Genomic DNA, 20694 nt, shown 5'->3' with positions numbered 1-20694 from the left:
TAATATATGTGTTACTATTTGTGATGGGATCAACCCTTTACACTTCCTTATAAATAATTAACCGTTGATTGTTTTGTTGTTAACTGCGTAGCTGGTTGACTTTATGGCATTGTACCATGCTGTTAATGATTTGAGGACAAGTGTCCTGGCCTTGGGCTTCATTCCTCCCCACCACTTACCAAACCCCTAAAACCCTAAGTTGGGTCTTTCCGCTATTGTTTCACTCTGTTGCTTGTGAGGAGAGGTTTGTAGTTCATTTACTCTACTACTCTGCGAAGCAAGGGTTCTAGCTCTGGTTGTTTTACAGGGATTTAGTTTAACCATGACTGGACATGCATTTTTGTGAGGGTTTCCACCTGCGTATGTTGTTAATGTTTCCTGTTTTGTGCTCATTTTCTTGGCTCTCGGTCTGGGACCCTTGGTCTCGGTCTCTAGTTTTAATTTGGCTCGGCTCTGGTTAAGTTTTTGGTTGTAGGCTTTTGCTATTCGCTGTTGGTTACAATGCACTTGCTCCATTGTTTGATTGTTTTCTTGGTCCTTGCCATAGGTTGCGGTTGTGGAGTGGCTCGACTCTCGGCTCTCATTCGGCGGTTATCTAGAGGTAAGTTTTCTCTCCACACTGGTCTTTCTTTCCTCATTTTCTTCTGGTGCTAACAACTATTACTCCTTGTGGGAAGTGAGCACTCCGTGGCCGTAAGCTTTGTTCATGGTTTCTCCCCTCTAGTTCGCACAGGCTTGGTTTCCTCAGGTAGGTTCTATTGGTCCTTTCCTCTTTTTTCAACCCTGTGTCTATGGCTTCATTTTACTATTTTTGATGGCCTGCTTGTTGGCCATGCAGGTGCACAACTGGGCTCCATTTGTGGACCTCTCACCTTGACTCCTATGCTCGAACTGGGTAGGGTTGCTCCTTGAAAGTTCTCTATTTATCTATTTGAGGGTTTTTCTATTCGTAGGGTTTATGGGACTATTGTCATGGTTTGGCTTCGGCCTTGCTATTTCTTGGCCTCATTGTGCCTGTAGCTTCACTGTATATTTATGGCTCTACTATTTTTATTATGTTTGTAATGATAAAGTCCTGTGGTGACCTCGCTGTGGTTTTTGGCACTGTCAACTCTGTTTTATTGTTGGTCTTTGAATATTGGACTGTGGATGTTCAACTTTGAGATATATATATATATATAGATATATTTATACAGTGATTTCGGTTGATAAAAATTTTCAAAGAAATTTTTTTTATGAGTTCAGTTCTGTACCTGTAGCTTTCTTTCTTGGGTCTTCCTCCAAGAGTGGCTCTCTTGTTTCTCCTATAAGCTTGCTCTATTATCTTGCTAAATTGTTTGGATTCTCTCCTTGCTTCTCTGCTTACTCATCACTGTTTGTCATCATTATGCTATGGAAAAAGAAAATGAATTTAATTGTATCACACAAAAGAATACTTACACTGTAATATATATGGGTTCAGATGCATTTGTTCTTCAGAATGTTTCTGTGCCTTTCCTATTCAATTCTATGACGGTTAAAAAAAAGATTACAATAGTTGTTCCTTTTTTCTTTTTATAAAGAACACTAGACAGTTATCAAACTGCTAGTAGTTACATTACGTTATTTTTGAATAACTGTCCTTTCTTAACATGTAATCTAAAATTAAACTATAACTAAAACTAAAAATAAAAAGTATGTAAGCAAACACTAACAGTGGGCTGAGGTAGCTGTTCCTAGAAATTTAAATGAAAATGAAAACTAACAAAAACTCAAATTGTTAGAAAAAACAAATTTTGAGCCATGACCTCCCTGAGCTGGATGCTCCTGCATCAGGCTCCCAGGGTAGGTGAAAATTCATGGCTCTGGTCCATGAGATCCTCAATAGAATACCTTGCACGTTGAATCTATCCTGCATCAAGCCACGAACTATCCTCAATAGGGCAGTTCCTCCACTTGATGAGGTACTGTAGGTATTCCTTTCTCTGAGTCTGCCTGGCCACCTGTGTATTGAGGATTCCTTCGATTTCAACTGGCTGAGCTAAAGGCATTTGTCTCATCTATGAACTACTCTCTCCCTAGATATCCCACTTTGGCTGTGCCAAACTATCCTCTTTCGGACTGGCAGTGTATGGGAATAAATCCGCCACATTAAATATCGGCAATATTCCTATAACTAGAGGAAATTTCAGCTCATATGCATTTGCAGAAAACTTACACAGAATTTTACAAGGTCTAATTTTTTTGGAGTTTTAGCTCATTGTATTCGCCTTTAGGGAATCTTTGTTTGTGCAGATGCACTAGAACCTGATCTCGTACATTAAATTGTACCTCCCGTCATTTCAGATCTCCTTTTTGTTTGTACCTTTGACTGTTATCCTGTAATTTTGTCTTCACCTACTCATGTAGGTCGTTAATTGCTCTTACAAAGTCTTCCCCATCAGCATTTCTTCTTTCTAACCATCCCAAATCTCGTAGCTCATGCACTCCTCGAGGATTCATTCCATACAAGATCTGAAAAGTACTACTTCCTGTGCTTTGATTTAGTGAATCGTTGTAAGAAAATTCTGCTTGATCAAGTACATGATCCCACATTCGTGAATTTTCTCCAACTAAACTCTTCGACAGGTTTCCTAAACTTCTGTTCACTACTTACGTCTGCCCATCAGTCTCTGGGTGATAAGCGGAGCTGAAATTTAACTTCATGTCCAACTTTTTCCACAAGGTGCACCAGAAGTGTCCTCTGAATTTCACATCCCTGTCAGAAATAATGGACTTGGGAAAGTCGTGTAGTCTAATGACTTCAGCGAAAAACAAGTGTGCTACATGGGTAGCATCATTGGTTTTCCTGCAAGGGATGAAGTGTGCCATCTTAGAGAATCAGTCCAGCACCACCACGATGGAATCAAAACCTCGTTGTGTTTTGGGCAAACCCAGGACAAAGTCCAGAAAGATTGAATCCCATGGTCTGTTTGGAATAGGCAAGGGTGTATACAACCCCATGTTCTAACTGTGCCCTTTCGCCAGCTGACATATCTTACACTTGGTCACATACCACTGCATGTCTCTTCACATCTTTGGCCAGTAATAGAAATGACTAAGCTGATCCAAGGTCTTATCAATGCCAAAATGTCTAGCTAGATCTCCACTATGTTTTTCCTGGATGATGTTCTCCCTCATCGAACATTCTGGAACACACAATTGTCCTCCCTTGAATAATAGCTCCTCCTGCAAGTTATAGTCCAGCCATGGACTATTGTTCCTCAACAAAGGATTCTAGCAGGCTTCATAAGCCTCCTTGAAATCTGCATCTCTTTAATACAAGTCCTTCAGATGTTCAAATCCCCACACTTGTATCGTGCTCTCTTGCAAGAGTAAAACTCTTATGCTTAGAGCATCTGCTACCTTATTTGTTTGACCATTGATATGCTTCAATATGAATGTAAAACTCTCCAAGTACTCCACCCATTTTGCATGCTTGTGTTTTAGCTTATGTTGCTACATAACATATTGTAATGCATAATTATTAGAAAACAAGACAAACTCATTACCCAACAGATAATTTCTCCAATGCTTCAAGGTTTGGGGGATGACATAGAACTCCTTGTCATAAGACATATACTTTTGCCTGCTTTCATTTAATTTTTTGTTGAAATAGGCTACTGGTTTGTCCTCCTGGCTGAGTACGACTCCAATGGCTGTACCACTGGCATCATAATGAACTTGAAAAAGTTTGTTGAAGTTAGACAACCTCAAAATTGGCCTCTTAGTGATCTTCTTCTTCGATATCTGGAAGCTCTTCTCTGCAGCTTCAATCCACTGAAAAGGCTGACTTGCCTTTTTTATGGTATCCAACATAGGTGCACAGATTCCACTAAAATTCTTTATAAACTTGCAATAGAAACTTGCCAACCCATGAAAACTCCAAACTTCAAATAGACTCTTAGGGGATGGCTAGCTAAGTATAGCTGGAACTTCTTCTGGGTCCATTTTTCAGCTCATTTTCGGCAATCAAAAACACAAATAAACTAACTCCTTTTGAAAGAAAGAACATTTTTTCAAATTTATCAGCAACTTGTTTTGTTGCAACTTCTCTAGAACATATCGAATGTGTCAAAAATGTTCTTCCTTGGTCTTGCTGAAAATCAGTATATCGTCAAGATACACAATCACAAATTTCTGAATGAATTCCTTCAACATCATGTTCATCAGGCGCATGAAAGTACTAGGTCATTACTCAACCCAAATGGCATGACCAGCCATTCATACATCCCTTCATTGGTTTTGAAAGCTATTTTTCGTTCGTCCCCTTCTTTGATTCTAATATCGTGGTATCTGCTCTTCAGATCTATCTTTGAAAAATATGCTGCCCCACTTAAGCAGTCCATCATGTCAACCATTCGTGGCAATGGAAACCTATATCTGATAGTAATTATATTTATTGCTTGTGAATCTGTACACATCTGCCACTCGCCTTGTTTCTTGGGAGCTAAGACTATCAGAACTGCACAGGGACTTAAACTTTCCCGTATCAAGCCTCTTTCCAACAATTCCTGTACCTGCTTCCTGATCTCTTCGTTGTCCTTGGGACTCATCCGATAAGCAACTTTGTTTAGTAAACTAGCTCTAGGGATGAAATCTATGTGACGAATGATACTCTGCTTTTGTGGTAATTTATCTGGTAAATCATCCACCATGATGTCGCTAAATTCCTGAAACAAATCTTGGATTTCTTCAGGTAAGTCAGAAATTTCAATGTGCAACAGCACTACTCTCGGTCTCCTTACAACAACATACTTTACCTCATCATCTTCATTCTATTTTAGAAATTAGTTTCCACCCACCTACAACACTTTTGTCCCACTATTTTCTGCTATTTCTTCTTCCTTGATGGGTACTAGCATATGCTTAATCCCATCCTTGAAAAACTCGTAATAGTTTGTTTTCCCGTCATGAACAACTTTTCGGTCATACTGCCATAGTCTACCTAGTAGAATATGACACACTTCCATGGGCATGATGTCACAAATCACTTTTTCCCTATACTTGCCAATATGGAACTCCACCTCACACTACTCATCAACTAACAGTTGGTGACCCTTCTATAACCACGACACCTTATAGGGAGTTGGGTGCTTCAACCTTTTTAAACCCAATTTCCCCACCATCTCTGTTGCAACCAGATTATCAATGCTTCCATTCTCTATAATCAGTTTGCAACATTTTCCATGTGACTTGAACACAGTCCAAAATAATGCCTTTCTTTGGGTTTGTTCACCTATTTCCTTTGCCAGTTTCAGCAGTACCTTGTTAAAGACTAGGGCCTCTCCTATCTCCAATACATTCTCTACCGCTTGAGGCAGTGGCTTTGCTTCCTCTATTTGAGCAACATAAGCTCCTCTTTAACTAGCCTGTTCTCCTTCAGGACACTCAAAGGACGTGTGCCCCCACTTGTGGCACTTGTAACACTCGTCGACGGCTCCTCTGCCCCTGCCATTTCCACTTCCTCTGTGGTATGGCCTTCCTCCCTTAGTGCTACCATCCTTTTCTGCTATCCATGAGGTCTTTGAACTGCTTCCCTCTTCACTACTGTTGGAAGTCCTTCCTCTGCCAAATGACTTTTCTTTCCCTCTGCCAGTTTCTCATCCTCTCCTGGCATTATGTTTCCTTGCGATCTTTTCTTCTGCCTTTAAGGCACTCTGGAATGCTTCCTCTATGGTTTTTGGAGAAAGAATACTTATCTCGTCTAATATCTCCAGCTTTAGGCCATTCACAAACCTTACTGTCTTTTCTGGGGCGTCTTCAGTATAACTAGCTCTCAAATTCACCCGATAAAATTCTTCAGTATATTCTTTCACCGTCATTCCTCTCTGCTTCAAATTCTGCACCTGCCAATATAAAGAAATCTGGTAATCTTTGGGCAAAAGCTTACCCTTCATCTTGGTGACCATTCTGGTCCACTTTTTAATGGGTAACTTATTCAATCTTATTCTCTCTGCTTGGACCATAAGGTCGCGTGTCCTTTCAACTTGGTGGTAGTGAATTTAACTCTCCTATCTTCATTGATCTCCTCACATTCAAAGTATTTGTCTAACTCATTAATCCAGTCCAACAACAATTTGATTTTAGGTCCTTCTTCATTTGATCCATCTGTCATAACTACAACTTCTTCATCACTGTTGTCCACTACTTCTGGATCCCTTATCCTTCCTGCTTCTACTGCCACCAAATGGGCATTCAAGATCCTAATCTCTTCTCTTAATCCTTCATCTACTACTCTTTGAATAGCTCTGCCATGACCTCTTCTTCCGACTTCCATTTTATAAAGAAAAATAATTAACTATAACCTACTCTGATACCAAAATTTGATGGGACCAACCCTTTACACTTCCGTATAAATAATTAACCGTTGATTGTTTTGTTTTTAACTACGTAGCTGGTTGAATTTATGGCACTATGCCATGATGTTAATGATTTGAGGACAAGTGTCCTGGCCTTGGGCCTTGCTCCTTCCGCCTCTTACCAAACTCCCGAAACCCTAAGTCGGGTCTTTTCACTATTGTTTGACTGTGCTACTTGTGAGGAGAGGTCTCTGGTTCGTTTGCTCTGCTACTCTGCAAAACAAGGGTTCTAGCTCTGGTTGTTTATAGGGGTTTAGTTTCACGGTGTGTGGACATGCATTTCTGTGAGGGTTTCCACCTGCGTATGCTGTCAATGTTTCCTGTTCTATGCTCATTTTCTTGGCTCTGGGTTTGGGACCCTTGGTCTCAGTCTTTGGTTTCAATTTGCCTCGGCTCTAGTTACGTTTTTGGTTGTAGGCTTTTGCTATTCGCTGTTGGTTAAAATGCATTTGCTCCACTATTTGATTGTTTTCTTGGTTCTTGCCACAAGTTGCGGTTGTGGAGTGGCTCAGCTCTCAACTCTCATTCGTCTGTTATCCAGAGGTAAGTTTTCTCTCCATGCTGGTATTTTTTTCCTCATTTTCTTCTGGCGCTGAGAGCTCTTGCTCCTTATGGGCAGTGAGCACTCTGCAGCCGTAACCTTTGTTCGTGGTTTCTCTCCTCTAGTTCACACGGGCTCAGCTTCCTCAGGTAGGTTCTGTTGGCCCTTTCCTCTGTTTTCAACCCTGTGTCTATGGCTTCATTTTACTGTTTCTGATGACCTGATTGCTGGCCATGCAGGTGTGCGACTGGGCTCCATTTGTGTCCCTCACAACCTGGCTCCTACACTCGAACTCGGTAGGGTCGCTGCTTGAAAGTTATTTGATTGTCTGTTTGAGGGTTTTGATGTTTGTACGGTTTATGGGACTGTTGTTGTGGTTTGGCTTTGGCCTTGCTATTTCTTCGCCTCACTGTTCCTATAGCTTCACTGTATATTTATGGCTCCACTATTTTTATTATGTTTGTAATGATATGGTCTTGTGGCGACCTCGTGGTGGTTTTTGGTATTGTCAACTCTGTTTTATTGTTGGTCTCTAAATATTGGACTGTGGATGTTCAGCTTTGATATATCTATATATATATATATATATATATATCTATATATATATATATATATATATATATATATATATATATATATATATATATATATATATATATATATATATATATATATATATATATATATATATTATATTTATATATATTTATACAGTGATTTCAGTTGATAAAAATTTGCAAAGGAAAATTGTTATGAGTTCGGTTCTATACCTGTAGCTTTTTTCTTGGGTGTTCCTCTGACAGTGGCTCTCTTGTTTCTCCCGTAAGCTTGCTTTGTTATCTTGCTGACTTGTTTGGATGCTCTCCTTGCTTCTGTGCTTACTGTTCACTGTTTGTCATCATTATGCTATGGAAAAAGAAAATGAATTTAATTGTATCACGCAGAAAAATACTTAAGCTGTAATATATATGGGTTCAGATGCATTTGTTCTTCAGAATGTTTCTGTGCTTTTCCTATTCAATTTTATGATGGTTAAAAAAAAGATTACAATAGTTGTTTCCTTTTTTCGTTTTGTAAAGAACACTGGACAGTTATCAAACTGCCAGTAGTTACATTATGTTATTTTTGAATAACTATCCTTTCTTGATTTGTAATCTAAAAGTAAACTCTAAATAAAACTAAAAATAAAAAGAACGTAAGAAAACACTAACAATGGGCTCAGGCAACTGCTCCTAGAAATTTAAATGAAAATGAAAACTAACAAAAACTCAAACTGTTAGAAAAGACAAATTCCAAGCCATGACCACCTTGAGTTGCATGCTCCTACATCAATTTGGTTAGGTAACAAGAAAATAACTCCTTATAAACTAGCTATAAGAGTTAGAACCCAAAATCCCTATATAAGTAATCACAAAGTAACCATATCAAGAATAGTTGAGCAATATCCATAGACCATACTATGTGATATATATATATATATATATATATATATATATATATATATATATATATATATATATATATATATATATATATATATATATATATATATATATATATATATATATATCTATATATCTATATCTATATCTATATATATATATATATATATAAGTAGTGATGATATTTTACATGAAACCTTAGATCATCATGGGGCCTTCTAAACATTAATCACTCAATAAAAATTATAGTACATTCAAATGGAAACCCTCATGCAAGTACCTTAGAAGTTTACAATAGTTCTTCCTTATACTCATATAAAAGAGAGGCTAGTGACCTTCCTAATACCTTGGTCTTTCACACAAAGAATGTTGACTTACTAATAGAACAAGGCTTAAAATGAACATCACGACATAGAGAGAAACTACAAGGTGTCACAATTCTAATAACCTAACATGGAATTGAAAGATAAAATATGAACCTAATACGAGTGCTAGAAAACCATACAAGATTGAAAACCCATGGAAGAACCCCTTCAAGTAAGCTTGACATAACTCGACATTCACTAGTCATACCTATAATGGATGTGAAGAGGGTTACTAATAATCTCAGTAACATAAAAGCTATTAAGAGAAAATTTTTAGTACATTGAGGTTTCAAAAGTATACTTGCAAAGAACAAAGAAGATATGTTTCCATTTTGCTGCTAAAGCAAGAAATGACAAGAAGACTAGGAAAATTAATATTTAGAAACCATCAATGCAATTGGAACGAAAAACTATGAGATTTTCTAGTGCTAAAAGTAATGCTTCTAAGGAGAAAAATTTCCTTGAAATATTTGTGTTTATAGTCCCTATAGTGGCTAGAGTAAAATCCAAACTCTGGTGTAGTCAACACTATCCTAAGGAAACCTCTTATACCAAAAACAATCCATAATCCTTGTTAAGAAACCATTGGAGTAAGATATGAGAATTGTCTTAGAATAATCACTTAAATGTGTAAAGCACTGAAATTGAAAAGAAAATCGAGGAAAATAAATACAACTATAGTAATTACCTATGAGAAAAACGGAGTCGCATTTGTAGTGCAGAGTTATTTTGGAAAGTTAACCACTACTACATGTAGGGGGGTTTTAAGACAATATTTAAGACAATATTTGAGTCAATTGTCTTAACTTAAGAAAAAAAGAAACTCAAATATTGTCTTAAATATTGTCTCTAAGCGGGTGTCTCAAAATATAATGTCTCAAAAATTTGTCTCTATAAAGACAATATAGAACACATATTATTATTGTCTCTATAAAGACAATTTGATTTGTCTCTCTAGAGACAATTTCATTTGTGTCTCTTTAGAGACAATTACATTTTTGTCTTTTTAGAGACAATTCCATAATTCAAACTATTGTCTCTCTAGAGACAATATAAAAAATTATTTAAAAAAAATAAATAAAATCATTTTGAATGTCTGCTGGCCCGTATCGTTCTCACCTGGAACAGATTCGTAAGATAATAAGCAGGAATCTTCCACACAATACAGAGTTAACAAAATGTGCGTACGCCTCCAGACGCTTAGTATGCGCATTAGTATTAGATAAAGATTCAATTCAGACAGGGTGTTAGTAGCTGAGTTCCAACATATAGTTGATCAAGACACAATGTTCTGGCCGTAGCTGATCAACAATGCCTGCCTATAATTGATGAAGAAATCTAAAATGTCCAGGAGTAGGATTTCTTTAGAAGGGTAAAATCACTAAAAGCATGATGCTTTAAAAATTTTAAGGCTTACTTCAGGTCTGCTTCATAGTAGCCTGTATGAAGGGTAAGTGTTTTGTTCCAACATGGATCCTTCCTCAAAGTGCATCGAGTAGTGTAGACAGCAGCAATAGCAAGCATTGATGGACCGTAGATAGTCCATGCGATTTATGGACATAACTTGCCATGCCAAGAACTTAATGTCCAAGAGGCTTATAAAGGGATAAGAGGCAAAAAGAGGAAAGAGGCATATTCAACAATAAAATAATAGAACGAACGAGAAGTGAAACACAACCAAAACACATAGCCTCCAATTCAAATATAAGTAGACAATACCGGCATCCGTTGTATGATTGCAAACAACATAAATGTTTTCATGTCATTGTCAATAAAATTGAATGTAGGCTAAGAGCATCATGCTTTGAATTCCCCGAGACTCTCTCAACCAAATATTTTTGTTGAATTTACAATTTGTTTCATCCAATTTACAATTTGTTTCATCCATTAGGACATCATAACATGTTGGAATAAGAACACATGACATACTATTCATGTTCTTGAATATAACTTTAACACCATGTATAATCATAATTCCACAAGGCTTGGTAAGCAATAAGAAGCACTATTTCTATACAGTTAAAAAGTGGCCATAAAAAGATTTGACACAAGTTAGCAAGACTGATGGTCCCAATGCACAATTATTTTGCCAAATCAGAAAATACACATCTTTGGGGATGCACACTACTACAAATCTAGAAATATTTACATTAATCTAGGTGAAGAGAGCAATTCTCCTAGTTAAGCAGATAACTAACTCTCGAAATTCTTCTCTGGCATCTCCGTCACTGTCTTTAAAATTTGAGAATTGTCGTCAGTAATACTTCCTTGTGTCCAGCGTTTTAACATCTCCAAGGCTGCTTTTGGCTGATCCATTGGGACCATATGACCTGCATCATGAACCTGGTGCAGCAAAATAGAAGATTCCGTAAGGAAGAAATTATCTACTTGTACAACGAAATCAAAGATGATCATCAAATGCCTTTTACCTTGAGAAATCTGAGTGGTCCATAACTGGTTATTAAACCTATGTCCTTATCATCTATAAGGAAGGATTTTGTAGGTGCCTTATTGAAATTCTCACTTCCAGACCAATCCATGGAATTCACCCATCTTGAATTGCCTGAAAGACACATAATTTGAACAATTAACTTTTCAATTTTGAAGATTAGACTGACAAGCCTGAAAAACACAACTGCAAATAAGTTAATAACAGACTTAACACCTAAATCATAAATTCATTGTCCAAAACAAAAACAATATGTTATATGTATACAGTATCATTACCTAACCAATTGCAAATGAGATCATATTCTCCTGCATAAACTAGCAACTTAACACCATCCTCCAAGAGTGTTGGAATGCCAACTTCCATATTCCGCATCCAGTCAGTAAGCATAGCTTCATAAACCAAGGGGCTACAGGAGACAAATTTTTGGCTGCCAACCCCCAGGGCATCCCTAACGGAACCCTGGTTTAAGTAATTCTCCATATTTGAAAAATCATAGCACAGGCCACCATTGCACTCCTTCCGAACATCATAGTACTGCAAAATATAAAACAAAATAATGAAAACTAATATCGTAAGATATATAAAACAACGATGACAAACTACATTTTAAGATACAAAATGCTGATAAAATAAACATAATGTCTAGTTGCCCAGTATTTAGAATTTAAGTCTTACATTGATATTCCCAGCTAATGCCATAATGGAATTGAAAATTGAGGTGCACACCAAGTATGATGCAAAGCATGTGACAGTCCCTTTGGTACCTGGCAAGTTATCACACCGGCTATAATCAGAACCTACATTAAGAACCTTCGATAAAGGATCCAGCATAAGATCAACCGTAACCAGTTACTTAAAACACTTCACAAATGGTAACTAAGGATCATAAAGCAAACAACATTTAGCCATCAAGCTTCTCGCAATTTAAAACATAGTAACAAGATTTCAATATGAACACATACAAATCTAGTTCAGTAAACAAAGTATACATCTCATAAATATGAAAATATGCATTTAGTTCCAAATTTTAATAGGATTTCAGCCCCATGAAAAAATATTCCTTGAAATTTGATGACTAGTTTATATTTATAGGTGTCTATTTCTGAGATTTTTGGGCTATTTTTTACAGATTAAAGGCCTACAAGCATCAAATACATGAGATATATTATAAAAAATATAAAAAGTGGACCGTACTGCAAAATGTTTGTAAAAACACACTATAAACAAGAATGAACTAACTAGAGGAGGGAAAAGCATCACCTATGCACAATATTTTGAGATCCAGATAAGCCTTCACTACTGTTATGGAAAATTCTTGCACAAACAACTTAAAAAATACATTGAATATTTCAAAAACCACATCAACAAACAAGCCTTCCATAGCGGCTAAGTGTTCAAAGCCCTTAACACAAATTTTATGGATTGTACTTGCTCATTATGTACTGAAGCAAACACAGTTCAACCAAGAATAATGCTAGATTTTCCATCTAAATAATAGATAGTATGACTTGTCAGTACAGCAGGGTATTATTAGGAATACAATAAAGAAAAGTAAATTAAAACATGAATGTTATATTTTATGAGGCATTTTCGAAAGTAGATTTCATCAATGCCACACAGGCTGCTTTCAACAATATAAAAAGTGGTGTCATTCAAAACATTACCACTTTGTTGGAATCAACCGCCTTTAGAAACCTGAGGAGGAATACATATGGCTGAGTGGGAACTAGTAAGCTTGAAGTTCAGTTGCTTTAATATCGTAGACTCCTGCGAAGAGTTATTATCAATTGATCAGTCAATCTGAATGTTTGGAGACCATGTTGCAATCAATGACAAAGAATTATCAGTTAGAGCTAATTACCATGGCCACTATCTGTTCTGATGTGCATTCATTTTGGAAGATGCGGATGAAGTCATTGACCTGTAGCCAAGTATAAACCAGCTCTTATCAATATTGTGTTACCTATTATAATATAATTTTTTTGCTGATTCAAGCATAAAGTGTAATCTTCTGTAGGAGTAGATATTGCTGGTGTATGCACTTTTATACAGCCAACAAAGTGTTCTTTTAATTAGATATATACACATCCTTTCTTACAGATGTCAGCAAGTCATCCTACATGTGGAGGACAGACTTCTTCATATTTGCTAGCTATAAACATTGCAGCGATAGCAAGTAATGGCAAATTCTTCCTTGCAATACTCTGAATAGAAAGGTATCTGTCAATGAAGTTCACAGTCAGATATAACGTCTCTAGCATTAATTCCAATTCCATATGCACCTGAAAATTTTAAGATTTTGATGTCAGGCCTAAGAGATAGACCATATAAATCTCTTTTAGATCTAAGTTTGACAGCAAATGGAAGTTGGAACTAGCATAGGAACAAAGTTGTACCTCCACCAACCAATCAATCACGACTACCCTCATCTTTGAGTTGATTTTAACCTGGTTTCTCATATAATCTGGAGGTACGCAACTCACGTCCTGGGCATACATGAATGAAAAATTTTAGTTAAGGAAACTAAAACTTTACCTTCACCCTAACAAGAAACTGCAATCATTGACAGAGAAACATACCTCAATTGTCCTGTAGAATTTGTATATATCTTCAACGTATTCAACAACTGCCAATTGGTTTTCAATGTTTCCATCATCAATGCTAGGAAGCACTTGATGGGAATCCGTGAATGCATCCTGAAATAGATTCATCAAGATTATTAATCATTTTCAGCTGACTTACATCATAAATAAACACAACACTAACTTGAGGCTATCAAGATAACTAATCATTTTCATCCAACTTACAACATGACTAAAGACAAAGCTATCTTAAGGTTATAAAACTTGCTAGTAATTTGGAGTGGACATGGATACTCTGGTCTTGAAGGACGAGTCTCACGGTTGGGTGGTCAAACAAAGAAGCAGCAGGAATTTCAGGTGAACCACTGAGGAATTTTATCCGCCAGGCAGCGACCAGGTAAGTAGGAAAAAATCCCTTGGACATCTGTTACATTATCTGCTAAGTTTCTTGGTAGGAAATATGTTCAATATTTTATATATTTCTGCATAGGAATTGGGTGAGGAGTCTGGTTTATTTGAGTTATTAGCAGATAACTGTATATAAATAGTGTTCTTTTACCCCTCAGTCAATTGCAAAACAAAAATCAGAAAAACCTGTGCGGTGGCAGAAATACCTTGAGCGAGGAAATTCGGAAACTGAGATTAGGGTCTGAGGACTAATCATAGAGACTTTTCTGAACAGTAAGTAGCTCGGAGCTGTAAAAGTTACAGGCTCACTGTAACTGGACAAGAGCAAACTATGAAACCGGAAATTATTAAGGGTTATGTATAGACCTGCACAATGGGTATTTTACCCCTAGGAGAAACCCTTGCTGGAACTAAAAGAAAAGAAGAATTTATCATGCAGCGGGAGGTAATAATAACTGGATTAAAACATAGTATGCAGACTCAATATTTAATCCTGGGGATGTTGTTAAGCCTGGGTTACGATTAAGGTGAGATAAGAAACCGGACGGCTATAGCAAAATATCGAAGGGTAGATAAATTGGAACTGTATTTAAACGGAAGTAAACACATCGAGCCCTGATAACTCCCCATTGTACAAAAACTAACTTTTAATGAAACTATAACAGCAGCAGACAGTAAGCATATAAACGAATGACAGAAATGAATTAATATCTTCCAGCCAACCCGCAAACCTTGGAACGAAATTATTTACATAACTGTGACAGAGCAGTAACTCAAATACTCCTGGCAGAGGTATTAGATTTGATAGAGAATTAATTCGAATGTAAAACCAATTATTGATAGCCAGTTTTGAGCGGGACTAAAAGCCGCAAATATATGTATATTCATATACAAGTCTGGAAATGCCGACAACAGAGTCATGCAAGTTCTCCAGGCAATTTTCTTTACCGAAACAGTAATTGTAGAGACATGGTAGTTTGGGATGCCAATGTCCATTCTATTATTCTATTATATTGTTGAGATTCAGCATTGGACCTTTCTATTTTAGGACTATGAAATAGAGAAGTGGTAGTGTGTAGAGATATGGTAGCTTAAGATGCCCATGGATATAAAGGATTAAGATAAAGATCAATCTATATAGATTTTTCTTTGTTTTTAAATAGGTTATATTAAATCTATAACTTCAAAACCTAATCAAATTTACCCAAACCGAACAAGACATTGTTCTAATTCTTCTGGTTCTCCTTCTTTTAGTGATTAATGGTGATGGCAGGCATTGTTCTTATTCTCCTTCTTGTAGTGGTTAATGATGATGGCAGATTCTCGGAAAACAAACATTGTGCGCGGTGCATATAACATTAGATATCCAACGGGGACTAGTTTAATCAGGCAGTTTTAAAGTGTTGCACTGTAAGTAAAATCACAGGCAAGGGATGGGTAATTTTAACACCAGAACGGACTCCAATTTTTGTAAAAGTAAACTAGAGGATTGCTTCCACTGTATCATAAAATTCCAAGGAAGTAGAAAGAATACAACTGAATGTTAGAACTGGCTATGGTTTTAACTAGACTCAACCATCTACCTGGTTTCAATACTTCATCCAGATAGAGAATTGCTATGTATAACTTCAAGCCCCTGGCAGAATTTAGAAATCTATGCTCCGAAATTCTAGATATATATATTTTTTCTACCATGAGATAAAAATATTTATTTTCAATGCCCACTAGCTATTGATTTTCCTACAATTTGCTCGGATCTCTCCTTGATTTCCCGTCAATACATTGATATTTCCCATTGTAGTAATGGAATTACTAAATGCAACTCGAAATTTGTTTACATCACCAGCGTATGTTGCCGCTAGGTCAGATGTAATATCCGTAGACAGGAGTTCCTGATCAATCTGAAGGATCGCTCTGTTGTGCAGGACTTCATGGTAAAACCCACTGTCAAAAGAGAAGGGGTTGCCCTTGGTGCCGTTGAGGAAAACCTTTGGATCTTTTCGTATATCAGTGATTTGGTCTGGAGGAGGGCACACTTTCTTCATTGATGTCACAAGAGTTGGGTCCATGGATGGATCTGCCATACCACTATCCTGGAAATCGTAAACCCGGTCGTTGAAGAATCCACAGTGAGCGAAACCTATTGTGTGCGCTCCTGCTCTCACAAACGAATAATAAGACCAACTATCAATGGACACGCTGGTTAAATAAGTTTAGTAGAGATGGTTCTCATCCTCCATCCCTTCTTATATATTTTATGATAGTAACCATTAAATTCCACACAAACTATTTAATCTACACTTCATAGATAAGTGATAGGGCTAGTTTAAAAAACCTGATATTTTAGCAATAAATATCCTAACTTGCACATATATTTACTTACCAAGCAATGTCGCCAAGGATAATTTTAGGGGCGAATGTTCGTCCTTTGGCGAAATTAAGGGGTTTTAAATTTTTAGTGGGCGAATATTTTGTATCATAGTACATTTTTACAAATCACCTCAAATAGCCCACCTTATTTTAAGGGAGAGGGTAAAAAAGGTAAATTTAGCCCTTGAAATTAGGACTTAAGTCTTACAACCTTCCATTCGCCCATTTTCAAGAATAGGTTTTATTTAAGTGAATCCATTTGCCCATTTTCAAGAATAGGTTTTATTTAAGTGAATCCTATGGGCCAAATACCATATTTATAAAAGAGGTATGGTAAATTAATAAAAATATAAATAAATGAGAGGTATGTTAAATAAATAAAACATTTTTTATATTTACTCCATAAGTCACCTTATATACATGTAAGGGTGTAAACAAATAAAAAATATAAGTAAAGTGGAGGTATGGTAAATAAATAAAACGTCTTTTTATACTTACTCAAAAGGTATGGTAAATAAATAAAAATATAAATAAACTAGACGTATCGTAAATAAATAAAACCTCTTTTTATATTTAGTCCATAACCCTCGTTCTATTTATGAAAGCTCAAGAAAGAGGTTTTATTTAAGTGAATCCTATGGGTCAAATACCATATTTGTAAAAGAGGTATGGTAAATTAATAAAAATATAAATAAAGGAGAGGTATGGTAAACAAATAAAACATTTTTTATATTTACTCCATAAGTCACCTTATATTTACGAACACTAAAAAAATGGGTTATATTTAGGTGAAACCTATGGCCAAAATACTATGGGACAAATACCATGGACTATATTGTTATTAATACCATGCAAAAAACCATTATTAACCCTAATATTAGAATTAATAAAAATAAAAATGGCACATGGTATTGACCCATGGTATTCACCAAAATGGCACATGGTATTGACCCATGGTATTCACACCTATTTAAATGGGGGAATTAAACCAGCATGTAGCCTATGCTAAGATTCACTAGGACTTTACAAAGCTTTATTATTTAGTGAAAGAATCGCCAAGATCTTACAAGATTTTATAATTGAGTAAAATATTCGCCATGCCTGGTGAGAGATTCGCCAAAACATTATATATATATATATATATATTATATTATTGATAAAATCACCTTCCATTTTTCCTATATACCATGGAGATTCGCCCATTTATTATATTTATAAATTTAGGGGGGATTCTTAAAATTTTCCTGAATGTCGCTAAATCTGTTAGGTTTAAACCAACAGATTCGAACGCACTTAGCGCAGCATCAATGGAGAACGTTGGACCTGGAATGTTGACATCGTCTATTTTGGAAACTAGGCCATCCCTTCGTCCTGTTGGTACTGGGTATTCAGGACCCCCTGACTGAATTTACAATCTCCAGTTGTAAGTATTGTTTTCGCAACTGAAATCCTAAAAAAAATCACAAGGAAGATGCCCGAGCTTGATTGTTTACCATTGCAACTGCATCACGAGTAGCCAATGCGAGAATATCCGCACAGGAGACGATTCCTTTGCATCTGCTCTCCAACAAAGCTTTTGTTTCGTCTATCAGATCGAATCCTCTGAGTGTCAAGTTGGGTACGACATCCTTCTCTGCAATGTTATCTTCTGTGCTATCGATCAGAACAGATGCATCACAGCCCTGTACATGATGATTGATTTCATTACATTAGAAAAATTTACTGTTTTAAATCTGACAAATTTAATCTAAGATGGGAAAATGTTGATACCCGAACGAAACAGTCATGAAAATGCAAACGTAGCAATCCCGCTGGCATGGACTTGTCCTTCAGAAACGATTTCTGCACCACACTTCGGACAAGTTCCTCTGCATTGGGACATGTCTTACTGTAGAAACCTAGCTGCGTATGTTGGGCTACTGTAAAAGGTAACATTATGTTTAGAACGACCAAAGAACCAAGTAATATCGATGCAGCCATGACTTCACTGTCATGATCAAGATCAAGATCCGACTGCTAACTTGTTGTGAACTGATATTAATACCTAATCATGAGCTGATCAGGAGGGTTGTCAATCGATTATCCACAGCCATAGGTCAATAGAAGAGACCATGCAAAAAAAAAACTAAATTAAAGAATGACCAGAAACTGCATGAAATCTGTAGAAAGCCGTAAACAATCCCGTAGCCTGGGGCTATAATTGCCAGTAAACACAACCATCACTTTTAGCATCCCATGCAGAGGAATAGAAACAATACTCTGATATAATACTTAGCAAAGCCCGAGGGCTACGAATATCGTGATTAATAAAAGGAGTAAGTATAAGATGGTGTTTAAACATTACAATTCGATGAGTGATATACACCAAAGCTTTACCCATTCATATTCTGGAATAATACAGTGAAATTACAAACAATTCTGAAAAGACGAGAGCATGTCCACACAGGTTAACACTGCTAAACCCCGAATCTTGGGTTAGTTTGGCTCCACCTGGAACCAAAATCCTAGTAACCAGAGAGGCGCAGGACAAGTCTGGTGTGACATCTTGCTGCTATCTGCGACCAGCAGTGGAAAAGAGGTAAGGCTGTGGGCCGTGGGCTGTGTCAAGAGGTACGAGGGAGAGAAACCCCCTCTGTTACCAGACATTACATGAAACCATCAACACCGGCAACTGTTCATGGAGTGATTGGAAAGAGCATACCTGTAGGGAAGTCGGTAGAGTCAAAACGCTGGAAGGAGATGTCCTTTTTCCAGGAGCAGGCTCGGAAGGCTAGACAGCACCTTGCCATGAAATCGAAACAAACATAGCATACATTAGTCAAAAACCCAAAACTCCTTAAAAAAAATTACAGGAGCCGAGAGTGATGAATTCAAACACAGTAAGACCGCATAATGTAAACTTACCAGGAAAAAAAACATCTAGACTGTGTATGTGATGCCTCCGAATGGTTGCTCAATGAACTGAAAAACCCAGGACGATCCTGCGGCAGTATAGAGTCGGAACGGGTTGGAGTTGGCTCGCCAGAGCCTCTGCTGAAACCTTGGGAAGCCGGTCTGAGCCTTGTGTCATCGGATAAACCTGTGGTGGAACATCCGGGGCAGCACAACCCTTGGATGACCATCAATCCATCTCAACCGTTGAGCAAGGCGGTGCTAAACGAGGGCGCGAACTCCAGAAAACCCCGGACCTCATCCCTTCATGTGGTTGAGCCGGCAAAATTAAATGCCATACCCAGGTGTTAAGTGCTGGCACTGCCAGCAGTGAACCCTCTGTACAGTGCATACGGCAGAAAATTGATTCCGGCATCGGAAGGATGTTAACCAAAACTTTTTCCCGTTGGACCATAAGTTCGGAAAAATTAAATCTAAACCATTCTTTTTACAGTAAATTAACGCCCGCTTTATAGCGATATAAATATAAAAAAAAAATTCATCCCGGGGTAGAGGTAGGACTAATTTAGGCCACAGAACTGAGACCCTGGCACCTATTTTCAAAACCCAAGCTTCACCAACTCAGCTAAATTCATGGCGTTTTCATTGTATCAAGGCAACCAGGACCGCTATATATACATTTTCGGTTTTCTGGAGCGCACTCAATCTAGAAAGGCGCACCGTTTCAGAGAGTTTACGCGCCCCTTCGTCTTACTCTTCTCTGGTTAGCGTGGTTGCATTATAGTATTTGGAATTTTTAATTTTATTATTAATATTAAATAATTAAAAACTTTGTTATTATGTATTTTACTTGAGGAAAAGGATCAACAAATTTTACATTGGTTTATTATTAATATATTCATTACCAACGGTTATACATATTATAATTAATTTTATTTTTAATATTAAATAACTAAAGACATTGTTATTATGTATTTTACTTAGAGGAAAAGGGAAAAAATTGAAGGGATTTTAGTGTCTAGTAATTTTTTAAGGAGCATTCATCAAAACAAAGAAATCTAATGAACCATAATAAATATCATATTTATTGAAGGGATTTTATCATCATAAATTACCAAAATGTAATTTGAGTGACTAATAAAATTCTACTATTACAAATAGATAAAAAAATTCATTCCACATTCATATACACTTCAAGGTGGAATGTGCTATTCTTTAGTAATTACACCTTATTATCTTGACATCTTTGCTTATGTAATGAC

At 36.8% G+C, this 20694-nt stretch overlaps 2 protein-coding genes across 2 annotated transcripts; both read right to left on the bottom strand.

Moving 5' to 3' along the window:
• Positions 1-10717: 10717 nt before the first annotated feature.
• On the bottom strand, positions 10718-12009 carry LOC149239995 (serine carboxypeptidase-like). Its single transcript, XM_089367237.1, has 4 exons — positions 11856-12009; positions 11456-11714; positions 11158-11291; positions 10718-11071 (listed from the first exon to the last, which is right to left on the bottom strand). Exons 1-4 carry the CDS (start codon positions 11877-11879, stop codon positions 10922-10924), a joined length of 567 nt encoding a protein of 188 aa, XP_089223363.1. The 5' UTR covers positions 11880-12009; the 3' UTR covers positions 10718-10921.
• A 3885-nt stretch (positions 12010-15894) lies between these two features.
• Positions 15895-20015, bottom strand: LOC149239994 (putative peroxidase 61). Its single transcript, XM_089370025.1, has 5 exons — positions 19445-20015; positions 19242-19310; positions 18034-18222; positions 17727-17942; positions 15895-16263 (listed from the first exon to the last, which is right to left on the bottom strand). Exons 1-5 carry the CDS (start codon positions 19457-19459, stop codon positions 15895-15897), a joined length of 858 nt encoding a protein of 285 aa, XP_089226151.1. The 5' UTR covers positions 19460-20015.
• Positions 20016-20694: the final 679 nt, after the last annotated feature.

This window comes from Pinus tabuliformis, chromosome 8, assembly GCF_031772625.1.
Source record: "Pinus tabuliformis cultivar Carrire ecotype Pingquan chromosome 8, CPIR1, whole genome shotgun sequence".
In the NCBI taxonomy this organism is placed as follows: domain Eukaryota; kingdom Viridiplantae; phylum Streptophyta; class Pinopsida; order Pinales; family Pinaceae; genus Pinus; species Pinus tabuliformis.
This window is presented reverse-complemented; position numbering and strand designations above follow the sequence as displayed.

What these genes read in the sequence shown, in the direction of transcription:
- LOC149239995 (XM_089367237.1), bottom strand. Translation starts at nt 11,879, where the DNA reads ATGGCATTAGCTGGGAATATCAAT. An exon ending in TCTCATTTGCAATTGGTTAG is followed by an intron (nt 11,292 to 11,455) that starts GTAATGATACTG and finishes TGTGTCTTTCAG; the next exon opens with GCAATTCAAGATGGGTGAAT. An exon ending in GACCACTCAGATTTCTCAAG is followed by an intron (nt 11,072 to 11,157) that starts GTAAAAGGCATT and finishes TTGCTGCACCAG; the next exon opens with GTTCATGATGCAGGTCATAT.
- LOC149239994 (XM_089370025.1), bottom strand. An exon ending in CTCTACCGACTTCCCTACAG is followed by an intron (nt 18,223 to 19,241) that starts GTATGCTCTTTC and finishes CATCATGTACAG; the next exon opens with GGCTGTGATGCATCTGTTCT. An exon ending in TAAATGGGCGAATCTCCATG is followed by an intron (nt 16,264 to 17,726) that starts GTATATAGGAAA and finishes TACGATTTCCAG; the next exon opens with GATAGTGGTATGGCAGATCC.